This window comes from Nilaparvata lugens, chromosome 4 (genome assembly GCF_014356525.2).
Source record: "Nilaparvata lugens isolate BPH chromosome 4, ASM1435652v1, whole genome shotgun sequence".
In the NCBI taxonomy this organism is placed as follows: domain Eukaryota; kingdom Metazoa; phylum Arthropoda; class Insecta; order Hemiptera; family Delphacidae; genus Nilaparvata; species Nilaparvata lugens.
This window is the reverse complement of record NC_052507.1, coordinates 26,124,982-26,147,989: the sequence shown is the minus strand read 5'-3', so window position 1 is coordinate 26,147,989 and position 23,008 is coordinate 26,124,982. Positions and strand designations below refer to the sequence as shown.

General features: G+C 37.7%; 1 protein-coding gene across 1 annotated transcript; it reads left to right on the top strand.

Moving 5' to 3' along the window:
- Positions 1 to 15,524: 15,524 nt before the first annotated feature.
- On the top strand, positions 15,525 to 18,907 carry LOC120351124 (zinc finger MYM-type protein 1-like). Its single transcript, XM_039427201.1, has 2 exons — positions 15,525 to 15,579; positions 16,922 to 18,907. The coding sequence occupies exon 2, from the start codon at positions 16,981 to 16,983 to the stop codon at positions 18,112 to 18,114; it is 1,134 nt and encodes a 377-aa protein (XP_039283135.1). The 5' UTR covers positions 15,525 to 15,579; positions 16,922 to 16,980; the 3' UTR covers positions 18,115 to 18,907.
- Positions 18,908 to 23,008: the final 4,101 nt, after the last annotated feature.

Genomic DNA, 23,008 nt, shown 5'->3' with positions numbered 1-23,008 from the left:
ATAGAAAGAGTTAACGAATATAAGTACTTGGGAGTAATTATGACATCAACCCTTAGAATGTCTCCTCATCTTGAAAATAAATTGGGAAGTGCGAAAGCAGGGCTAAATGCTGGCTGGGGGCAATTCATAAATAATAGGAAAGTACCATTGTCGGCTAAGTGGGTTTTATACAGAGCTGTAGCAAGGGCAATCATGGTGTATGCTGCTCAGGTGTGGGGATATAGAAGGTTTGAGCAGGTGGAAAAATTGTGGCGCTTTTTCATTAAAAGATTGTTCAACCTGCCTTATAATACACCCAGTTATATTCTATTCTTAGAAACAGGAGAACCGCCGCTTTTCGAATACACGCTCCGATTGCATTTCAATTATGTTTGCAAGGTAATGAAAATGCAGGATTGGCGCTTACCTAAACTACTAGCAGCCCAAGTTGTGAAGAAGAGGGTGTTCTGGTATAAGAGCTGGTTAGATATGTCGCAAGAGCTGGGTGCCAATGTTGATTTGAGTTTGGACAATCTGAGTAATTGGAAAAGTGAAGTTAATAAAATTTGGAATTTAAGGAAATTGAGAAACATTGAGGATTTCAAGATCTCAGCAAACGCAGCCAGACATCATACCATATATAAGAGTCTCACGAATGTGAATTTGGGGGGTAATGGCTATTTAAAGGAGGAATTTGGTTTGCCAGACATCAGGTGGATAATGGAAGTGAGAGGAGAAATGTTAAATTTGAATGACAGACCGTGGTTGGAGGGAAGAATTAGAATGTGTTCGATGTGTAATGCGGGTGAAAGAGAGGACACGTTTCATTTTGTGGCGCGGTGTTTGGTGTTGGGTGAGTGGAGACGAAGGTGGTTGGGTAAATCAACTCTCTCGGAAAATGAGTACCTAGAAGTTCTGAACGGAGGAAATTGGCGGGGGCTGGTTGAATTTTGTAGAGTGGCTTGGCATTATCGGTGGTTCTTATTAGATAATTTCAACTATTGAAGTAGGGTAAGCATATATGTATAATGTCAATTGAAACCAAATGAAGACACTTTCCGACTGGCATTCTGTTCAATAGAACGTCTCTGCATTTGTTGATATTGTGGAATAGCCCATTGAGATTTTCTGTGAATTGTTGTTGCTTTTATAGTGTTTTATCTCTCTGTTATGTTTGATTTATTTTTTGTATATATTGAATTTCTCTTTTAAGTTCACTTTTAAATAAAGTTTTCTGTAATTCTTAACATAGATAAAATGAAAAAATCTCAACTCGAGCTGACGGCAAAAGCCAAGCTTAGGATGTTATGAATTTGTATTTTTGTATATTGTGCTGTTGAAAATAAAACATTATTATTATTATTATTATTACTCTTGAAATTGAAATTCGACCAGTAGTTTTGGAGTTATTGAGTATTCAATGACCAGAAGTAGGCATATTCTGAAAATATCGAAAAATTGATACATCTCGAAAACTAAAGTCGATAGGAAAAAAGTTTACTGAACAGTTTTTGTCAGAAATGTCGAGTAGAAACTATGGTTAACGGCTGTTACAACCTTGGTTGGACACTCTGTATATGATTGTTTTCAGAGTACTTTTTCCTTTGTGTAAATTGTGAAATTCGATGATTTTTTAAAAGTCATCAAAACAGCGGTTCTACAGATGGAATATCTCGACTAAGCTATGTGTTCTTTTTATAAACTGCTCTACATACCTACCTCATACACGAGAAGAAGGTTACAAAGTCCATTTCTCAAGGATGGGGTGGACCCCCCATTAGTTTCCCAGGAAGGAGACTCATGCCAGTTGATAGAGCCGATAGATAACTATACAGGGTATGAATTTGGAAGAAATCGGCCAAGTCATTTTTAAGAGAATCGTGAAAAACATGGTTTTTTAGTAATTATCCACAATTTTTCTCAAGAACACACACACACACACACACACACACATCCTCTAAAAACAATTCCACAATCCCACCATGCCCAACAAACAGGAAATTTGTAAGGAAAGAATCAATGCTACCATTGATCCATGTCAGGATGTGGAAGATTCAAAAACCCCTTTGATTGCCAAAGAGTTTGTCACACATTCAGAAGTTCCTAGACCGGGCCTATCTCGAAATAAGGATCCAGTGCTGTGCCACCACGTCTTGACACCAGGTAAGCGCAAACGGGCTGGCAGGCCATGTATAAAAGTCCGGCTACCTGATGGACTATGTAAATATGTGCCCAGGCCAGGCATAGATGACACTCATAGTGAGTAGCATACACCTCTAAAGGTGATACCTGAGTGGTGTACACCTCTCAAGGTGATGCCTAGATGGCTCACGCCTTTAAGATGGTGCCACAGACGCCCCCCCCCTTCCCCAAGTAGGATTGGGTTGTCACAAAGTAAAATTGTGACAACAGAATAACAGATATTATTATTAAAAGATGCTCGGCTATCAGTAAGCTGGCTGACCACGGAGATAAGGAGGGTACCGATGGCGCACCATCTTCCGCAAATTGAGAGGATTCTTACTGCCTCTGGCGGCGGCTGATCTCCAACCTCTCTACTTTGGGAGAGTATTTAAACGCCGGACGAGCTCTAGACCATAGCATTCCACTCCCAACCATCCTCCTCCTTGTACAGCGGCCCGTTGGCTGACCTGTCAGCTGCCATCCATCCCTCCTGTACAGCAGCCTATTGGCTGCCATACATCCCAATCCATCCAGCCTCTCCAGGTACAGCGGCCCATTGACTGCCGTCCTTTCCGTCCATCCTCTCAGGGCACAGAGGCCTGTTGGCTGCCGTCCCTTCCGTCCATCCTCACAGCGCACAGCAGCCCCTTGGCTGCCGTCCCTTCCATCCATCCTCTCCGGGCACAGCGGCCCGTTGGCTGCCATCCCTCCCTTTCATCCTCTCCCGGTACAGCAGCCCGTTGGCTGCCGTCCATCCTTCCTCTTCCTACTATACTGGAGTGGAGCTGAGGCCGTAAGGCCAATACAAAATTACCTGGAAGTGGTGTCATCAGAGTAGAGAGCTATCTTCATGCCGTCAGAAGCACCAGGAGGTGCTATCCACACCAGCCAAGCTACAGAGAAGAGAGAACAGTAACTTCCACTTGCCTCCTTTCCCCACCCACATTATGGCTGAGTTAAGTCGTCCAGGATCAACACCTGGGTATTAATCACCCACCTCTGAAGGTACTCAGGGTGTTTGTGATAACATAATATGAATGTTCACCAGTTCACTAGGTTAACAGTACTGCACTGACACTACAAGTACCGACAGACTGGCGCCAGCCAATAACAACAGCATCAATGGATCTGCACAAAGCATGTCTACTCGGCTCGAGTGTTGAGCCGCAACTGAGAATGAGATTGGTCGAAAATGATAAAGAAAATGGTTAAAGAAATGAGAAACAATTGGTTGAAGAAAATGAGATTGGTTGAAACTAATTTAGCCTGGCATACTTTCAACAAAAAATGGAATAGTTTTTTCAGAAAATTCAAACAGTCTGAAAAAATAATGTTAAACTGAAAACAATTGAAACAATCACAGGCAAGAATATTGGTTTCGAGAAATGAACAAATGAGTGGAAAGAAAATAATTTTTGACATGAATAACCATGTCAACAACCAAGCCAACAACAAAGGTGGCGGTAGCAGCAGCATCATGAGGATAAGAAATTGATAAAGAGGAGCTTGGAGGATAAACTGGATAGATAGCTCACCTCAGAATAACAGAGGAAGAAGAGGAAAGCAGGTGAATACCTGAAAATATCATCCCCACCAAATTCTGAAGGTAAATCTACAAACAAGATGAAAACAATCTCCATTTCAATGTGTCAACAAGAACCTGAAGCCCCCCCCCCCTCCAATCATATTGAGTACTGTAATGTTGATGATTACAAAAAATCATGAGGAAATGTTTTAATGAGCCCTATTGTCTCCTCGAGTCTGTAGGCTACTACCCCATAGCAATAATAATATTTGGTCGATGTTGGCAACATTGTATATTCAGCAATCGGATGTCCACATCCGATGAGTTGGAAAAATTTGTAAAAGAGTATGAACAAATCAAAGCAGAGGAGAAACAGGATGGATAGAGTTCGAGCATTCTCAAGACCGAGGACACGAAAAAGATTACAAGATCCAAGGTTGAAACAGAGAAAACCTCTAGTAGTAACAGAACCTCTCTTAATGAGTCTGAACCTGTGTGTTGGCAATGTAAGAAACCGGGGCACTGGAGATCACACTGTCCCTTAATCCCGCCATGTGAAAGATATGGAAAGAGAGCACAGAACTGTGTCTGTGATATGCAAAAAGAGAAGTAAACATCGAACAAGATAGCGGTGGTGCGAACAAAACAGACAATACCTGTGATCAAAGAGTCATCATGGGACAACCAACTATTTATTACCGTAACGATCAGCGGTAAAAAGTGTCAGGCATTGCTAGATACTGCACCAAAGCTAATTATATGAGTATTCATTTATTATTTATTTATTTATTCATATGCAAATACAATTCAGGTAAAAACAACAGGCATTTGCCCAAAAGTGCTTCAAACCTTAATTTGGAATAAACAGTCTAAAGGTTATGCTACTTACAAGGTGTATGAAGTTGTACAAAAAATAGAGATAATACGGAAAGAACCAGCATGTAACCGCGCGATATTAGCTGATGGACGGTCCACCCCATTAAATGGGAAGGTGACTACTAATGTAACTATAGAACAAATTACGATTCCACTAGCGGCGTCTATATGGAAGGACTTGAACAAGAGTTGCTATTAGGCATGGAATTTATGCGTGAAAACAGAATGAATATTCACACATTCACGAGAGAGGTAGAGTGGGATCCTGCCCAATTGAATCCAAGTCAGCCTATTAAGTCGGGATCACTCTTAGTGGGGAGTAGGACAACTACAGTCCCAACAATATCGGCCATAGATTTCAAATCTCAGGACAACAAAAGTCACAACAGAAGGATGTTCAAGCAGGTTGGTTTGAATGGAGTCAAACTCAATGCCTTGATTGATACCAGGGTGGAATTGTCATATATCCAAGACAAGCATCTTGAGACGACATAGTTGATCACTGTGATGAGATGACCAAATCTGAACAACTGGCCGCAATTCATGCTCCAACTGCCAGAGCAAACACTTCAAACTCCGAGAAAGTTGTGGAAGCTGGGATGGAACGAAAACCATCTCATGATGAGTCAGAATCTAGCCTAGCAGTCGACACAAAGAGGATAAACCAAGGTGGGATATCATCTTCTAAAGACAATTCCACAATCCTGCCAAACAAACAGGAAGGTGGTAAGGAAAGAATCTATGCCACCATTGACTGACATGGAAGTGGAAAAGTCAATGACACCTTTGACTGCCATAGAGGTTGTCCCACATTCAGAAGCTCCCAGACCAGGACCCTCTCGGAATATGGATCCGGTGCTGTGCCACTGCAACACGACAACAGGCAAGTGCAGACGAGCAGGTCAACCACATATGAAAGTCCAGTTACCTGATGGATGATGTCAATATGTGCCCATAGACAAGGAGTTCTCTTCTTCGCTAGGGCACATTAGTGGAATACACCTCTAAAGGTGATGCCTGATGGACATACACCTCTTAAGGTGATGCCTAGTCTGGCTCACACTTTTTAATGTGGTGCCATGGACGCCTCTGCCTCCCCCTGTACCGAGCACTGTTTTCAATTCAGGCCTTTTCCCAAGTTATAATAGTAAATTTGATAAGCAATAGGCTGGAGCTATTATGGTGAGTTAGCGAAATTGTTTTCTCTCTCTATGATGAACAGCCATGACTTAGAGTTTCCTAGGATAGATATTTGAAAATAGTGGCTCCTAGTCATCAAAGAATGTAGATTATGGAATTATCTCTCAAACCTAGCCTTCCTGTCGCAACATCTCAAGTGTGATAAGAAGTAAAACAACAAGTATTACAATTATAACAAACTAATGATTTTGCAGTTACTATTTGGTCCTAAGGCTCTAGAAGCCACGCGATGATTGGTCAAATTGATTTCCTTTGCCCTATAGGAGACCTGTTCTTAAATACAGTAGTGGGGCGATTCTCCAGCCGAGAGACCAGATTACGTTTTGGAGGACACTTTGCTAGGCACTACAAGAGTGAAGATGTAGTCAACTTGTTTCACCCTTTTTGGGCAAGTTTGTAATATTAGATTATTAGTTAATGTAGGCATTTTATTTTAATTGAAGTTTAAATTTTATAGTAGTGCCATGTCCTGAAAAAAATTTATTGTGTTGCTTCATCATGTAAAAATAATTGTTTCTTCAAATAACCACTAAGGTACATAAAATAAGGTCAAAATATGATTCAGGGGATTTAATTCATTGAAACTTCCATCAGAGTATTGTATCAACAAAGCCTGTTATTGTTCAAGTTAATAATTTCGATTGAGAATAGTCCTTTTGATTTTATTAGTTGATAGAACTGGGTAAGAACATTGGGTGTAACTCCAATGTGGCAAATGGACTGTAAGAATGTTTGAATAAAAAATAGTTTTGACAATAAGATACTGACTATCAATATTGTAACACCCAATTCCAAACATATAAAATAAGATAGTTGTAGTATGAACTGCTTGGAGTCATACCATGAGAGAGGATTAATAGATAGATATTTTGGATAGGGAAGACGTCAATAAGAAATGTAATATAACAGTAACCAGTGGGGGATTTATTTTGACAAGGCACTATACAAAAAGCTTTAATAATAAGAGCTGTAGTGATGTTGAATATAAGATTTATATTTGGACTCAATATAGATATAAGCAATGCAAAGATGCTGAAGATAAAATTATTATTTAGGTACAGTGTGAACAAACAGTAATAATTAATGATTTGATATTGTCTACTAAACATAAATGATTTTTGATTGATTAGTTCGATAAACTTGAGGTGCTTATAATGAGAAAATAATAATGTGTGCTATAGTAGTGATTACAAACAGAAACAATCAAATTAGCATAAGAGGATGTAGTTACTTAAATGAAATATATAGCATTCGATATTATATCTGGATAATGAATACATAATAGAACATTAGAAATGCTAGGAGATTGAGAGTAATTTCCCAAAATAATATCTGCTGAATCAATTAAAAACTATTAATAGAAACAATTCATTTAGATCAGAAGGTGTGCAATTGATATAATCTAGCATTAATGTGGTACATTAAAGTAAAAGGGGAGATAGAAGATAGAAAATACAGTACTTGAGAGTAAACAGATATGCTGACTTTAAATATGAATAATCAAATTGGCATGAACAAAAATTATTTCAATTGGCAGTATTTAAATAGCTTAGATAATGGGAAAAGTGAATTCAAACTGGCCTATGGAAGATAGAGTAGAATAAAAAATAATAAAGATTTGCTAAGTAAAAAACAGCCCAAAGGGCTATACCAGAGAAAACTCCTATAATGAGAATAACAATGTAGTGCATTTATAATATCACGCATAAGTTTAGTTCTGCATTGTCCCACCAGATCGCATAAGCATGTCAACAGTCACTTGTAAGGGCTTGTAATAAGTGGAAGGAGAAAAGTGGGCTGGCATGGGAGTATGGAAGGAGAGTGTCAGTCTTTAGAACCGGTTTTTTATAGCTGCAACTGGCAGCCTGCCAGGCTTTCAACTCATTTCTGAGGAAGCCTCAACAATAATATTGCAAGCTCAACCAAAGGCCAATTTAGTGGCCTATTATAAAAGACAAACAGTTTCATTCCTTTGTGATATGTACCTTTTTGCTCTGACAACTCTAGAGCTGAATTATGAGAAGCTGTTGATATCAGAAGTTCTTTAATATGATAAGGAGAAGAAAAGGAGGATGATAAGAATAATGAGAAAAAAATATTATTTGATGATCATGAGTAGAAAAGAGTAGGATGAGATGATGATAATGATGATAATAATGATAATAATAATAAGAGAAGGAGGAGTGATGATGGGATATGACAGATAAGGAGAAGAACGAGAAGAAAAAGAAGAACTTCTGATCATTTTCTTTCCCTCTCATAATTATTATCCTTCTTCTCACTTCTTCTTCCACTATTATTCTCAGCTCTTCATCTTCTTCTCGTTCTCTTCCTCTTCCTCCTCCATTCTCATCTTCATTTTCTTCTTCTTCTCCTTATTCTTCTTCTGCTATTTCTTTGTTTCTTCTTTTTCTCCTCCTCTTCTTCCTCCTCCTAGAAGAAAAAGAAGAAGAAGGAGAAGAAGAAGAAGAAGAAGAGAAGAAGAAGAAGAGAAGAAGAAGAAGAAGGTGAAGAAGAAGAAGAAGAAGAAGAAGAAGGTGAAGAAGAAGAAGAAGGTGAAGAAGAAGAAGAAGAGAAGAAGAAGAAGAAGAAGAAGAAGAAGAAGAAGAAGAAGAAGAAGAAGAAGAAGAAGAAGAAGAAGAAGAAGAAGAAGAAGAAGAAGAATAATAAATATTTAGAAGATGATAAACAGAAAACTTGATATTTTTCTTCTTCTTCTTCCTCTTTGTCTTCTTTTTCTTTTTCTTCTCCTTATTCTAGGAGAAGGAAGAGAAAAAGAAGAAGAAGGAGTAGCATATGAGAGAAATAAGAATTAGTGGATCATGAAGGAGGAGAAGAGGATAAGAAAGATGAAGATATATTATACAATAGTGATAAAAAATAATAAATATTTAGAAGATGATGAACTGAAAATTCTTATTTTTTTCTTCTTCTTCTTCCTCTTCTCTTTTCCTTATTCCTCCACTTCTTCACATAGCATTCTCATTCTAACAGAACACAGAGTCATATAAATGATACAGTCATGATTCAGCTGGAGTTTCCCAATCATCAGGAGAATGTTGGGATGAAATGCAAAGAAAACAGAAGGTGGTTGAATAATATTATTAACATAATAGTCCTACAATTGCTATAATTGCTTCACATGTTGACAGGTACCTGGTGCTGAGTTGACTGTGTGGGTGCATGTCTGTGTCGTGTGTGTTTGTGTGTGTGATAGTGTCGAAGGAGTGTGGGGCGACTACCTGTCAGTGGAGTGGGAGATAGAGTTGTTGTGATGACTGAGTGCTGAAGGGGGGTGAGCGAGACTGGAGTAGGGTTCTGCACACTATCTACAATCTGGCAAAAGAACTACTCGATTACGTGTGAACAGAATGTCCTATTCTGCTGGCCTTCTGTTGTATTCTGTGCCTCTACTTTGGGAGAGTATTTAAATGCCGACAAGCTCCAGCCCAGAGCATTCTGCTCACAACCTTCCTCCCCCTTGTACAGCGGCCCATTGGTTGCCATATGTCCGTCCGTGTCCTCCCACTGGAACAGCAGCACGTCGGCTACCATTCATTCCTCCAGTGATTCGTTGGATGCTGTACATCCCTCCTGTACAGCGGCTTGTTGGCTGCCATACGTCCCTCCTGTACAGCAGCCCATTGGCTGCTGCACGTCCCTGTCCTCCCACTGGTACAACAGCCCATTGGCTGACATCTGTCCCCACTGTACAGGGGCCCATTGGCTGCCATATGCCCCCATCCATTCCTTTCCAGGTACAGCAGCCCGTTGGCTGCTGTCCCTTCTCTCCTGGCACAGCGGGGCCCATTGGATGCTGTCCCTTCCCTTCTGGCACATTGGCCCATTGGCTGCCATCCATCCTCATCCGGCTGCTGAACAGGGGGGACAGACGGCAGCCGATGGACCACTGTACTAGGAGTGGGGAAACTAGTCACTTGGCTGTTGTACATCCCTGTCCTCCACTCCTGATACAGCAGCCCATTGGCTGCCATACATCCCCATCCGTCCATCCTCTTCAGGTACAGCAACGCATTAGCTGCTGTCCCTTCTGTCCATTCCCTCCAGGTACAGTGGCCATTGGCTGTCCTCCCTTCCCTCCTGGCACAGTGGCCAGTTGGCTGCCATCCCTTCTGTCCCTTCCCTCCTGGCACAGCAGACTGTTGGCTGTCGTCCATCCTCTCTGGGTACAGTGGCCCGTTGGCTGCCATCCCTTCCCTCCTGGCACAGCGGCCTGTTGGCTGTCATCCATCCTCTCCGGGCACAGCAGCCCGTTTACTGCTGTCCCTTCTGTCCATTCCCTTTAGGTACAGCGGCCTGTTGGCTGCTTTCGCTTCTGTCCATTCCCTCCTGGTATAGTGGCCAGTTGGCTGCCATCCCTTCCCTTCTGGCACAGCGGCCCATTGGCTGCCATTCATCCCCCACGGGCACAGAGGCCCGTTTGCTGCCGTCCCTTCTGTCCATTCCCTTTGGGTACAGCGGACCATTGGCTGACGTCCCTTCTGTCCGTTCCCTCCTGGTACAGTGGCCCATTGGCTGCCATCCATCCTTCTGCTTCCTACTATACTGGAGCATAACTACTGAGGCCGTGAGACCTGGTGATTATCAATGTAAGGAAGATTTAGTTTGTACTTCATATTTGTTTTATCGAGAAATTGATTCAATAAATCATATGCCATCATTAGCAAGTGAGAAATTTAAACAGATACAACTTATGAGAATGAAAATTGGTTTTTAAATTTTTCTGTTACTTTTCAATAGAGACTAGATATCAAACACACAGTTTAATTGTGCACCAAATATGCTACCCTACCGTGGGTGAATGACCTCTCCAACATTCAGTTTCAGGGTGGTCATTAATTTCGAAGCCTTCTCCTCAATTTTGAGTACCTATAATATTTCTTAGTAGAACTATTTAGCGTTTCCAGGTATTATAGACAACCAGAGGATCAGAAAGGACAGGCCCATTGTTAGAACGCATGCATGAATGCATAATTGTGAATGGGTAGTTTGAATGACATGTGGTAGAATGGCATGTTTCGTAGAATTACGACCAGCACTTTTCAAGCATGGTTCTTTCAACCAGAAATGTTAGAAAGTTGAGCATGTGATAATAATTAAGGATTTCGACAACCATGTGACAAAACTAGAATGTTCAGAGGTCAATGACTCAAATTTCAATTGAAATCAAAAAAGCTTTTTGTAATTAAATAATTAATAAGATATCATAGGTTAAATCACTCACATCACTTATTCCATTTAATAAAGATCACTAAAAAATTGGTAATTTAGTATTAGTTGGCCTAATATAAATTGTATTTGAATACCGGTAGTTCACATACTCATGAGTATTAGGTAGGCTGCTTTTTATAGTTTAGGGTAGTGCACTACGAATAATTATGTATAAAAAGACAATGAATATAATGTTACTAAGTCACATTTAAATTTGATTTGATGTATTCATCCTTATTCTTGTATTACTTTTGATGTAAACTATGTATTTAGCTCTTGTTAATTTGATGTATTCATTCATATTTATGTATTGCCTTTGATGTAATTGATGCATTTTGCTTTAATGTATTTATTCATATTATTGATGTTTAAAAATGTAAATTAAGTCTTGGAGAAAAGTATTAATTATTGTATGTCATGTTCATGAATCAGTTTCATAGCTGAGAGTCAGGGAAAATATTTTTTATTGAAAGAGCTTCATTTTATCACAAGCTCTAGATTATTTATTATTCCTCTGAAAGAGAACTGTGAGTAATAAATAAAGTTTGAAGTAGAATCCCCAATATTCCAATATTGTTTAATACTGGAAAGATAAATAATATTGGCAAATAGTGGTGGTAGTCAGAGATCCCTTATGAAGAGGAACCCCACACATGAGCGACAGGTCGACACATAAGGCTATATATGGAGGAACGAGAACGTCCCAAGCCAGTCTGGAAGAATCGGTCATTGAGAGGTGTCAAGTGTCCTGTGTTGAAGTTTTCTCTGGGATTTGCAGACAGCAGCATCAGATATCACAATTCATAGGAGAGTGATGTGATCAAGCTACAGTGAGTCTTATCCTCAGTTTTATTTTCAACACATAGTCTACTAGAATTTCAATTATTGATTTGTGACTCCACTAGCCAAAAATAACAACAACCTTCCAGTCTCCTTTTTAAAGTAGGGTTTAATCAATTAGTAATTTCAGAGGAACAGTTTTTTATTCAATTTTTAGATTCCAAATTTATTTTAAAGTAGTCTTTTGAATTTAGTTTTGAACATTTCTTTAAATATATAAACTTTATTGATAATTGTATATATCGATTTTAATTCATTTAATAAATACTATTCTAGTAATTTTTGAGATTTCATCTTACTTATTCAAATTCATCAATTGATTATATTTTTGATTCAGTTTAGTTTTTGAAGCTCTTTCCATATTCCATTTCATTCCATTTGTAAGGCTTCTCAGCACTATTTCATTTTCATTTCATTCAGTTTAATTTGAATTCTCAATATAATTCAGCAATAACTTATTGATCTTTTGTTTTATTCAACAAATCCCGAATTCACGACCCAGAGTAAGAGTTTCAGGTTAATTTTATTTATATTCTACTATTCTATTGCTCTTTCATTTGACATATCATTAATAACTGTAAGTATAATGTAATAAATCTTATAAAGCGTTAAAACCCCGATATTCATTTATAGACACCCGGTACCATTTTCCTGGTGTTTATCCGGGAACGGGAACTATCATTTCCCAGTCGAAAAGACTGGGTGGCACCCGAAAGAAGCCATATATATTGGCAGATTATTTATTGAATTTAATTAATTAATCCTTATTTGATTATTTTTCAAATTTTGAGTTACTTTACTTAAAGAGCAAGTTGACAGAGAATTCAAATTGTCGCCGCCAACGTGAGGCATTGATTCTTATGTTAATCAATCGGATTTGTTGATTAAAGCAAAAGTTTTTTGTTTTTGGATTTCCCTTAGTATTTATTTTTATTGTCTAATCTATATCTCTTTCATATTGTTTATTATTGGATTAATTACGCTTATTATGCGTTTATTATGACATGTTCTTGTGGTAATTCTTGTGTTCTTGTGTGTAAATTTTTGTGTTAAACTTGTGTAGTGGGGTAAAATATTCTTAAGTCAGTGCTGGGAATTATAATTGGTTAAGTTATAGTGAAAGTTTATCTTCATCAGTGGGCTCTATAGTACCTAGTGATATGGGACATGTATTTTAGGGTATGTTAGTTTATAATTTGAAAAATAGGCGTATTATTAATTCTGAAACCGAAATGGCTGATAGCGAGGGAAATCTTAATGAACAGTATACTGAAACTAGCGAGGGATATTCAGGTGACAGCAGCCCGGTAGATTCAGATGATTTAGAAGATACTTCTGAAGCCTCTAATGTCCAAGTAGGGATGGGAGCAGTTAATGATCCTCATACGACTCAAACCCATGACTCAATTAGCGAGGGAAGAGAGGACCCATTGAAAATAATCATGGCAGGTTTAAAAGAAGAGTTAGGTGCCTTATTTCGAGGAAATAGGAGAAGAGATCCAGCAAGTTTCCAAAGAGGTAAAGAATTTACAATCTCTCAAAACAATTGTTGAGAAGATACAAAAAGATGTAGGTTTTCTAGAGAAGAAGATTGAGAATAAGATTGTATAAAAAACGGAAGAAATTCGTAATGAAATTTCTAAGAAAATCTCAGTAATTGAAAACACCGTTGAAAAAGTTGACGCGAGAATAACAACAGAGATTGCTTCAGTTAGAAAAGAATTGTCTGGAAAAACCGTTGAGATTGACAATGAGGCGTTAAAAAGAGTAGAACAAAGTTTAGACGAGTTCCAGCAAGAGAAAAATAGGATTTTTGATACTCTAGAAATAGTCAGGAACAGACCTATATTGTTGTAAACACGAATTGCCGTGGATCTGATGACGTTCCCAAGTTCGACAAATTCCGCGAGAATCCTATACTATTTCTCATAAAAATTAAGGAATATCTCCAACGAAACAGTCGGGAATCTTGGGCAGAACAGGCCGGTGTGATAGAGAAATCATTCGACAATCAAGAGGCAGCGTGGTGGATGATTGTGCAAACGACTATCACAACGTTTGAAATATTTGAGGAGAAGTTTAAAGCAAAATTCTGGAATGAGAAAATACAAGATACTGTGAGAGATAGGATGAAAAATGGAAAATTTGTGAGAGGGAGAAAGTTGAATGCTAATGAGTATTTCATCAAACAAGTACTTATTGCACGAAATTTGGAACCAGCAATGTCAGAAGAAGAAATTATTGTAAAACTTGCTAAACACTACGGAGTAGGCTTGGAGAGTGCCAGATTTAATAGAAATATTAAAACGGTTGAGAACATGGAGCGGTTACTAGAAGAATGGACTGAACAGAACATTGATGCTGATCAGAAAGGTTCGAAAGAGGCTGGGAAAAAGGAGAACAAGGTCGCCAATCAGAATTCGATGGAAAGAAGCAACCAAAGCCCGAAGTTTGAGAGAAGGAATTACGACAATCAACAGGAACAAAGGCAGAATGATAATCGACAGGATAGAAGGAATTATGGCAATCAGAATTACAACCATAATAATCATTTCAATGGAGGTGGACGAGGTGGAAGATGGAACTCGAACTATCACGGGGATTGGCGAAATAATGATTACCAGCAGAATTGGAGAAATGATGGTGAAAGGAATCATAATAGAAGCTATGAGGGTGCAAATAAGGATGATAAAACGGGACCGCGAAAGTAGCTGAGAGCAACAAGTAAAAAAACTAATTAATGTACCTGTGAGAGCCCGATTGCAGTGTCAAGAAAGTGGAGAAGGGCGACAAGAAAACTCTACTTCTACCCCATTAAGAAATTATACTGTAAATAGTATAGGAATAAGAACAACGACGGACATAGATAAGAATTATTAGATGAATACATTTCTGTAAATAAATTGATAGATGATAAACTAGCTAGAGCACTAATGTTGAATGTAAAAATAGGAAGCAAGAACATAAAAGTATTAATTGATACAGGATCAGCTGTTTCAATATTAACAAAAAGTAAATTGGAGGAGATAGAGAAAGAGACAGGAGAATTGAGACATCTTCCTGCGACTGGAATTTCTATTATTGGTGTTACGGGACAGAACAAGTCATTGAGCGGTGGAGAGAATATTTCAATGAATTGCTTGGAGGAATAGCTGAGGAGGATCTACAACTGGAATGCAATCAAATAGGTCCAGAACCATTCATTGAAGACCCTCAGATACATGAAGTAGAGGAAGCCGTTGAATCACTGAAAAATAATAAGGCCCCAGGGGAAGATACAATAACTGCAGAAATGATAAAGGCCGGTGGTCCACACCTTCTCAAAGCTTTACATAGTTTAATTGTTCAAATTTGGAGAGAAGAAGAAATGCCTGAAGATTGGCGGATGGCGGTAATCTGCCCTATCCATAAGAAAGGAAGCAAGACTGACTGCTCAAACTATAGAGGTATCTCCTTATTGAATATTGCTTATAAAGTCCTAACCAAGATAATAGGTAGAAGGTTGATGCCCACTGGCGCCGACTCCATAAGGCCTGGGTGGGCTCAAGCCCCCTCAAAAATAATTTTGGGGGGGCGGAGCCCCCCCAAAATTTCAATTGTCTAACTTAAAGAATCTGTTAAAAGTAAACAGTTGACCGAGTATCGGAATTATTGAAAACAGAAAACAGCGTTTTAATAACTGTTGAATATTCTTGTCATCCTTAAAATTTAAATTAATCAATTTCAATGTTTAGAAAGTAAAGACAAAAGACTTCATAAAATAAAAAACCCGCAACTTGTAGCTCAATAGTTGCAACCAGTTAGCAAGCTATAAATAGGTTGCCTATGACTTTTGCCAAGGTCACTGCTCCCGGCCGGCCAAGGGAGGGGATGAAGCACCGCCATCTTTGTCTAGTGGAACCGCGTCAAACGGGACATCGTCCCTAGTAAACAAACACTTGCAGTCAGTTCCTATTAGTTCAGTTTACATCGTGTTTCGTTATATTGATGTGATTGAGTGATTGAGATTGAGTATTAGCAGTGAATATTGATGGAGTATCGAGTGTCAAGTGAATTATTGTAAGTGATACAATATGGACAAGTTTGTATTTAAAAAAGCGCGTGTTGATGAGATCGCAAAACCACTCCCAGCACTGGAATCATCTGTAGTGGTACCTGGAACATCTGCCAGTCCCAGTAATAGTGACAGTTTAGATTTGAACAGCAATAAAAAGGTAATCGGTAAGGGAAGATCCTTTCAGAAGTCATGGGTATCTAAATATTCTTGGTTAGAATATGAAAATGAAACTGACAAAGCATTTTGTAAAGTTTGCAAAGATGCAGAAGCGAAAGGCCTTATTAAGTTTACTCTAAAGAGAGAAGATGCTTTTACTTCTGTCGGCTTTTCAAACTGGAAAAGGGCCTTGGAAAAGTTTCGTACTCATGAAACTACCAATGTTCACAAGGAGAGTATTCTTAAATTGTCAACTGTTTCAAACTCAAGTGTAGCTGCCCAGTTAAATGAGCAAATAGATAATGACATGAAAAAAGCCCGGTTAGCGCTAACTGCTATTTTCACAACTATGAAATTCCTATGTAGACAAGGTCTAGCAATTAGAGGCCATGAAGACAAAAACTCGAATTTTTTGCAACTATTGGAACTCAGGAAAGAAGATGTCCCGGAATTAAAAGACTGGCTAAATCGTTCAGGTTTTAAATGGACATCCCATGATATTCAAAATGAAATAATCGATTTGCTAGGTCAGTCTGTTCTGCGGTCGGTCTTATCTAACATTAAAAAATGTGAACACTTTTCCATCATGGTGGATGAAACAAGTGATGTTTCGATCCACGAACAAGTATCATTTTGTATTAGGACAGTAAATGATGATTTGACCACCAATGAAGATTTTATTGGATTATATGAAACGCCAAACACTGATTCTAAAACTTTGTTTACTATTGTCAATGACATTCTGTTACGTTTGGATTTGCCCATTGAAAAATTGAGAGGACAGTGCTACGATGGTGCTTCTAATATGAGCGGAAAGTTTAATGGACTGCAAAAGTTAATTTTAAACTTGCAACATCAGGCCATTTCTGTCCACTGTACTGCACACAGTCTTAATTTAGCAGTTGAAGACAGTCTTCGGTGCCTGACTTGTATGAGAGACATTATGAACCTTGCAAAGGATCTAATTAATAATATTAGAGAATCCCCAAAAAGGATGGAACTATTCAGAAGTGTAATCAGTGCCAATGCTACCGTTCTACATGATACATCAGAAATTCGACCACTTTGCCCAACTCGATGGACAATGAGAGCATCAAGTGTGCAACAAATCTTGAAGAATTATGAAAATATTTTGGAGTTGTTTAAAACCATCTCTTCCTCGGATAAGAACGAAGCAGGTTATAAATGTGCAGGCTTTTTGGAATCAATGCTGACTTTCAAGACTTATTTCCTTTTACAGGTTTATTGCTATGTAATGAACCCAGTTGAAGAGGTAAATCGCAAAGTTCAATCACCTGATTTGAGCGTAACTGATTTAGAAGATATGTTTATTAACCTAGTCTGTATTTTGGAAGAAAAGCGTGGAGGGTTTGAGGACTTCTGGAAGTTTTGCCTATCAGTGAAGCCACCATCAGTAGCTGAACCGGAACTAGCAAGAAAACGCCGCATTCCTCAACGGTATGAAAACAAGGAGGCTGGAGCACCCCACACATTCAACACACCAGCTGAATTTTTTAAAATCAAATACATTGAAATTTGTGAAACTGTGAGGTCTTGTGTTGCCAGCAGATTTGATGCAACAGGACTGTCAAAGGTCATTGCAGTGGAAAGGGAGTGTCTGTCTGTTTTAAACGAAGGACAAAAAAGTGATATGACACGCTCTAAAGAGTTTTTTCAAAATGATCTGGACACTGACAGATTATTCTTACATTTGTCAATGTTGAGTGACATTTCCAAACAAAAGAAGCTGCAACTTCGTACGTTGAATGATGTTAAAAAGTACTTTGAACTAGAACCCAGTGTGAAGGAAATGTTACCAGAACTTGTGAAAGGCTTGAAACTGCTTCAAGTTGTGCCGGTGACGTCAGCAACTAACGAACGTTCATTTAGTGCCCTGCGCCGCCTCAAAACCTACCTTAGAGCTACAATGGGACAGAAAAGACTCAACAACTTAGCGATAACTCATGCTCATCAAGATATTTTGGAAGAAATAGACATTTGTCAAGTCATCAACGAGTTCATTAAAAGGAATCCAGTCAGAAGATCCAGTTTTGCACTCTTCTAAGGACAAACTGTTCTGTTTTCTCTTCTAAGGATAAAAGTTTCAGGTAAAGCCTCAAATTCTGTTTACTTTACATTCTAATGTCAATTTTTCATGTCATGTTTTTTAAAGACAGTTTTCAGCAATTCTTTATCTCAGAATTCTGTTATTTAGGCTACAATAATTTCATTCAATACTACTTAAATTATTTTTTAAAGAGGTTGGCTGTATTTTAAACACAAATACAAAAACACACATACATTTAAAATACAAGAACTTATTTTTGATTGAAACTTATGTAACCTTTACCTAAAATAAATAGAATATTTTTGATTGAAACTTATGTAACCTTTACCTAAAATAAATAGCTTTTGAACCTCTTAGTAACAGTCAGTTTTGTTACCTATTTTTTCATCCATACTTGATTTTCTAACTTTGAATTCTAAGCAAATTATCCTATTAAAGAGCTAAGTTGAGAACAAAATTTTTCAATAGGCCTAGGTTTCATAACAGGCGATGGACCTATTTATTAAAACTTATACATGAAGTTGATTGGTTTACTGTTAATTACACTTTTAATGTTGTTATAAAAGAACAAAAACAATGAGCAATCTTCACTTAAAAAGTTGAAAAAATACTTCAAACAAATTTTATATGCTCAATAAAAAGCAATTTTTTATTTTATTTTAGTCAAAACTTGATTGTTACTCATCATCCAAACAAATTGTATTGTGTTTTGAGGTTTTTTTCCCTGGTTTATTAATACTGTGTAAGTAAAAAGATAGCCTAAAAATGCTTCTGAGCACCTTAAAATTTCCTGGGGGTATTCCATACCCCCCAGACCCCCCGGTGCAATTGAGCCCACCCAAAGTTTTTGATAAGTCGGCGCCCATGTTGATGCCTTATGTGGAAGAAATTTTAGGGGACTACCAAGCTGGATTTAGACCAAACCGATCATGCACAGACCATATATTCACTATCCGTACAATTTTGGAAAAATGCTATGAGTATAATATTGATTTGCACCAATTATACATAGATTATAAGCAAGCATTTGATAGTGTGAAAAGGAATAGACTGTTAGCAAGTATGATTGAATTCGGTATACCTGGAAAACTTACAAGATTAGTGAGAATGACTTTGAAAGGTACAAAGTACAGAGTGAAGATCCAGGGAAGCCTGTCCAACAGTTTCTTGGCAAGTAATGGACTTAGACAAGGAGATGTATTATCGGCCATGCTATTCAATATTAGTTTGGAAAAGGTTATACGGAGTTTGACAGTTAACCCAAATGGAACCATCATGGATAGGACTCTACAATACATGGCATACGCAGATGATGTGGTCCTACTAGCAAGAAATAAAAGAGCCCTACTGGAAGGATTTGACCAACTTAAGACTGGATCTGAGCAAACAGGTCTCAAAATTAATAATAATAAGACAAAATATATGCACAATAGTAGAAAAAATACCCAAGGGAATGAAAGACGTTTTGTGTTTGGAGACAGTAGTTTTGAGAAGGTTGAGGAATTCAAATATCTGGGAGCTGTAATAACACAAAAAAACGAAGTCCCAATAGATATCAAAGCTAAAGTATCAGCTGGGAATAGATGTTATTATGCTTTAAAAACTTTTATCAATTCTCGACTTATCTCAAGAAGGCTAAAAGTGCAAGTTTACAACACTGTCATAAGACCAGCCGTACTATATGGTGCAGAAACCTGGGTACTTACTCAGAGGGACGAGACCATACTCAATGTCTGGGAAAGAAAGATCCTCCAAAAAATCTACGGACCCACCTATAGTGATGGAGAGTGGAGGATCCGCACTAACCAAGAGTTGCGAGAGCTCTACAACAACCCAGACATTGTAGTTGAAATAAAAATGAGACGTCTAGGTTGGTTAGGACATGTGGAGCGCATGGATGACTCAAGGAGCGCAAAGAAAGTCCACAGAATGAATCCAGGAGGAAGAAGACTGAGGGGAAGACCAAGAATGCGTTGGATTGACGACGTGGAGAATGACTTGAGGCAGATGGGTATCAGAGGATGGAGAAGGAAAGCTCAAAATCGGGACGAATGGAGAGGCATACTGCGGGAGGCCAAGACCCTCAATGGGTTGTAGAGCCGAGGAGTAAGTAAGTAAGTAAGGTGTTACGGGAATTAGAGCTAAGAAGATAACAAAGCAAGTTTTGATAGATATTTTTGTAAATAATAAACGCATGCCAACGAATTTCTTAGTTGTAGATAATTTGAATATATAAATGTTAATTGGAACGGACACGCTGAAATTGTACAGAGGATTAGTTAATATTGACACAGAGGATATACGATTGTATATAGATGGAGAGTGGGTTACGGCGAAGCTTGAACAATTGACAGATGAAGAGCGAGAGATAGTAGCCAGTTGTCGAGTTTACATTCAAAGAAACGAGGAAGACAATACATTAAGTTGAAGGATGGAATAGGAATATGAATATGATTAATTAGTACCTATGTATTGAGTGGAAATCATATGATTGCTGGACTGAGTAGGTAATTGTATGATAGAAACTCAGTACAAACGGAGTATCATCTACATATCATGCCTCAATATATTGTAGTTGTATATAATATATAGCTTTGTGAATAAAATTAATCATGAATAATAGTGAGAGCTACAGTCTAGACATGCCATCATAGATGACATCATTAATCGGCAACGCACGGCATACATCTTGTTGATGAAACGGGAAGTAGTTGTGTGAGGTCATTATCATTTTCTTTTGTGTATATTGTAGAAGGGTTACTTTTTTTGTTCCTTTTGCGTGATAGTTTTTTCAAGAAAGTTTTAGTTATGTCTTAGATGAGGGTTGATCTATATTCTAGAAAATTAGTAGTAGATAGTATGATGAGAGAGCTAGAGCACTTGTGGAGTGGCTGATAGCCTATGCTATTTTTCAAATCATTAAAATTAACTCATTTTTACTAATTTTCGATAAAATTCATTACATTCTAAGAGAAAATATCATTTTTTCAATGAATTATTCATAAATAACTCAAAATTTCATAATCAAAAATAAGTCAAAAAAATCACTGTTAAGTATCAGAAAAATTTTTTGGAGTGACTTATTTTTCAACAAAAATTGGAAAATATCATTGAAATTTAATAATTGAGAATCATGATAAATTTTTTAATACAAATAATTTTTCAATGAAATGAATCATAACATTTTAATTATTATTGAAAATACATTTCATATGATAACAAATTAGATGAGTTTTATTCAACATTCTTTCTGTCATATAATATAGAATAGTTGCATCATATTATGAAAGGTCAGATGACGTAAATTATGATAAGATAGGAAGTGAACAAGGAAAACATACTTTCATCCAGCTCAAAACGTTTTCAACAGTGTTAGTGTCAAGTGCTTGTGATCAAAGGGAAGTAGCAAATTAATTTACATTATTCAAATAATGTAACTCAATAATGTAAACAAGCTCAGTGCTCCGGCAAAAACAAACACTAATTCAAGTACCGACAATAATCCACTAACGGTCGATCAATTAAATAGTATATTAACACGGGTTAAGGATGAGTTGCTGGAAAAGTTGGGATCTGATATAGCCGCTTGTAGGAAGACCTTGGATGAAAATGCTGCTGAAATTGCTAAACTAAGAGGAACTGTTAGGGAACTACAAAATGAAAATTCAGTTCTGAACGGAAAAATTAGGGAATTGGAGATGAAAGATGACGATCGGGAGCAATATGGTCGGAGAAATACCCTTGAAGTATACGGTGTTCCGGAGTTGCAGAACGAGGATGTGCAGAGTCGAATACTGGAGATCGGGAAAGCATTGGATGTGAAGCTGGACCGCAGATCGATCGATGCATGTCATCGCCTCCCCAGAAGAAGAGACAACACCGCGCCGGCATCATTGTTCGTTTTGTCTGTCGAGGAGATAAGGATGCCTTGCTCAAAAAGAGGAAAGAATGTAGAGACTTTTCAACTCAACATATCAACATGCAGGGAAATAGTCCAATCTACATAAACCAATCTATAACGGCGGAGAGACGTAAGCTGTTCGGCAGAGCCAAGATGATACAACGGGAGAATGGGTTTTCGACATGTGTGGATCGACCGAGTGGGCCGAATCAAAGTCAGGTACGAGGACGGCGGTCCTGTTAATATTATCAGGTGTGAGGAGGACCTCAACAAGCTCACAAATAGAAATAAGGACAATGTCGGTGTAAGTAAGAAATAATATAGATCAATTTCTGTATGAAGAAAATACCAATTATGACACATAAAACCATGATTTGTTTGTCAAGATTAAGTTAACATTTTAACGTTCAATGAAATAGTTAATTAGAGAGAAGGAGGAGTATTATCATTATAAATTATTTTATTTGAATTTCAGTTGCAAAGTATGGCTCTTGGCTACGTTTCTTATCACTTTGCTCAAGGTAAATTATTGTATATTTTGATGAGCTCAAATAGACTATTTATTATTGCGTATGATTGTTGAAATAAATTTAGGAATAATTTCCATTCCGCTATCTTCCAATTATGAGAATTATATTATATTCTATACGATAATTATTAATTATATTCTATCAATTGAGAATAATGTATCAATTAAGTGGAAAAGGTTTCAATGGTTTTTTTTTTTTTTTTGTTTTGTTTTTTTTGCCAATATGCTAGGCCTATTACTTGTAGTAACGTAATTACTATTCTTTGCTTTTCAATTTGCTGTAGCCTAGTTAAGAGAGAATAATAACTCCTAATAATAAATCATTATAATTTGAAAATATTTTATCATTATGAGAAAAATGATGAATTCTCCTATCTTATCTACAAGGTATATTTAGTACGCTAGTTGATGAGGATTATTAACACGATTACCTCTGTTGCTACTACTTTCTGAATCTCAAG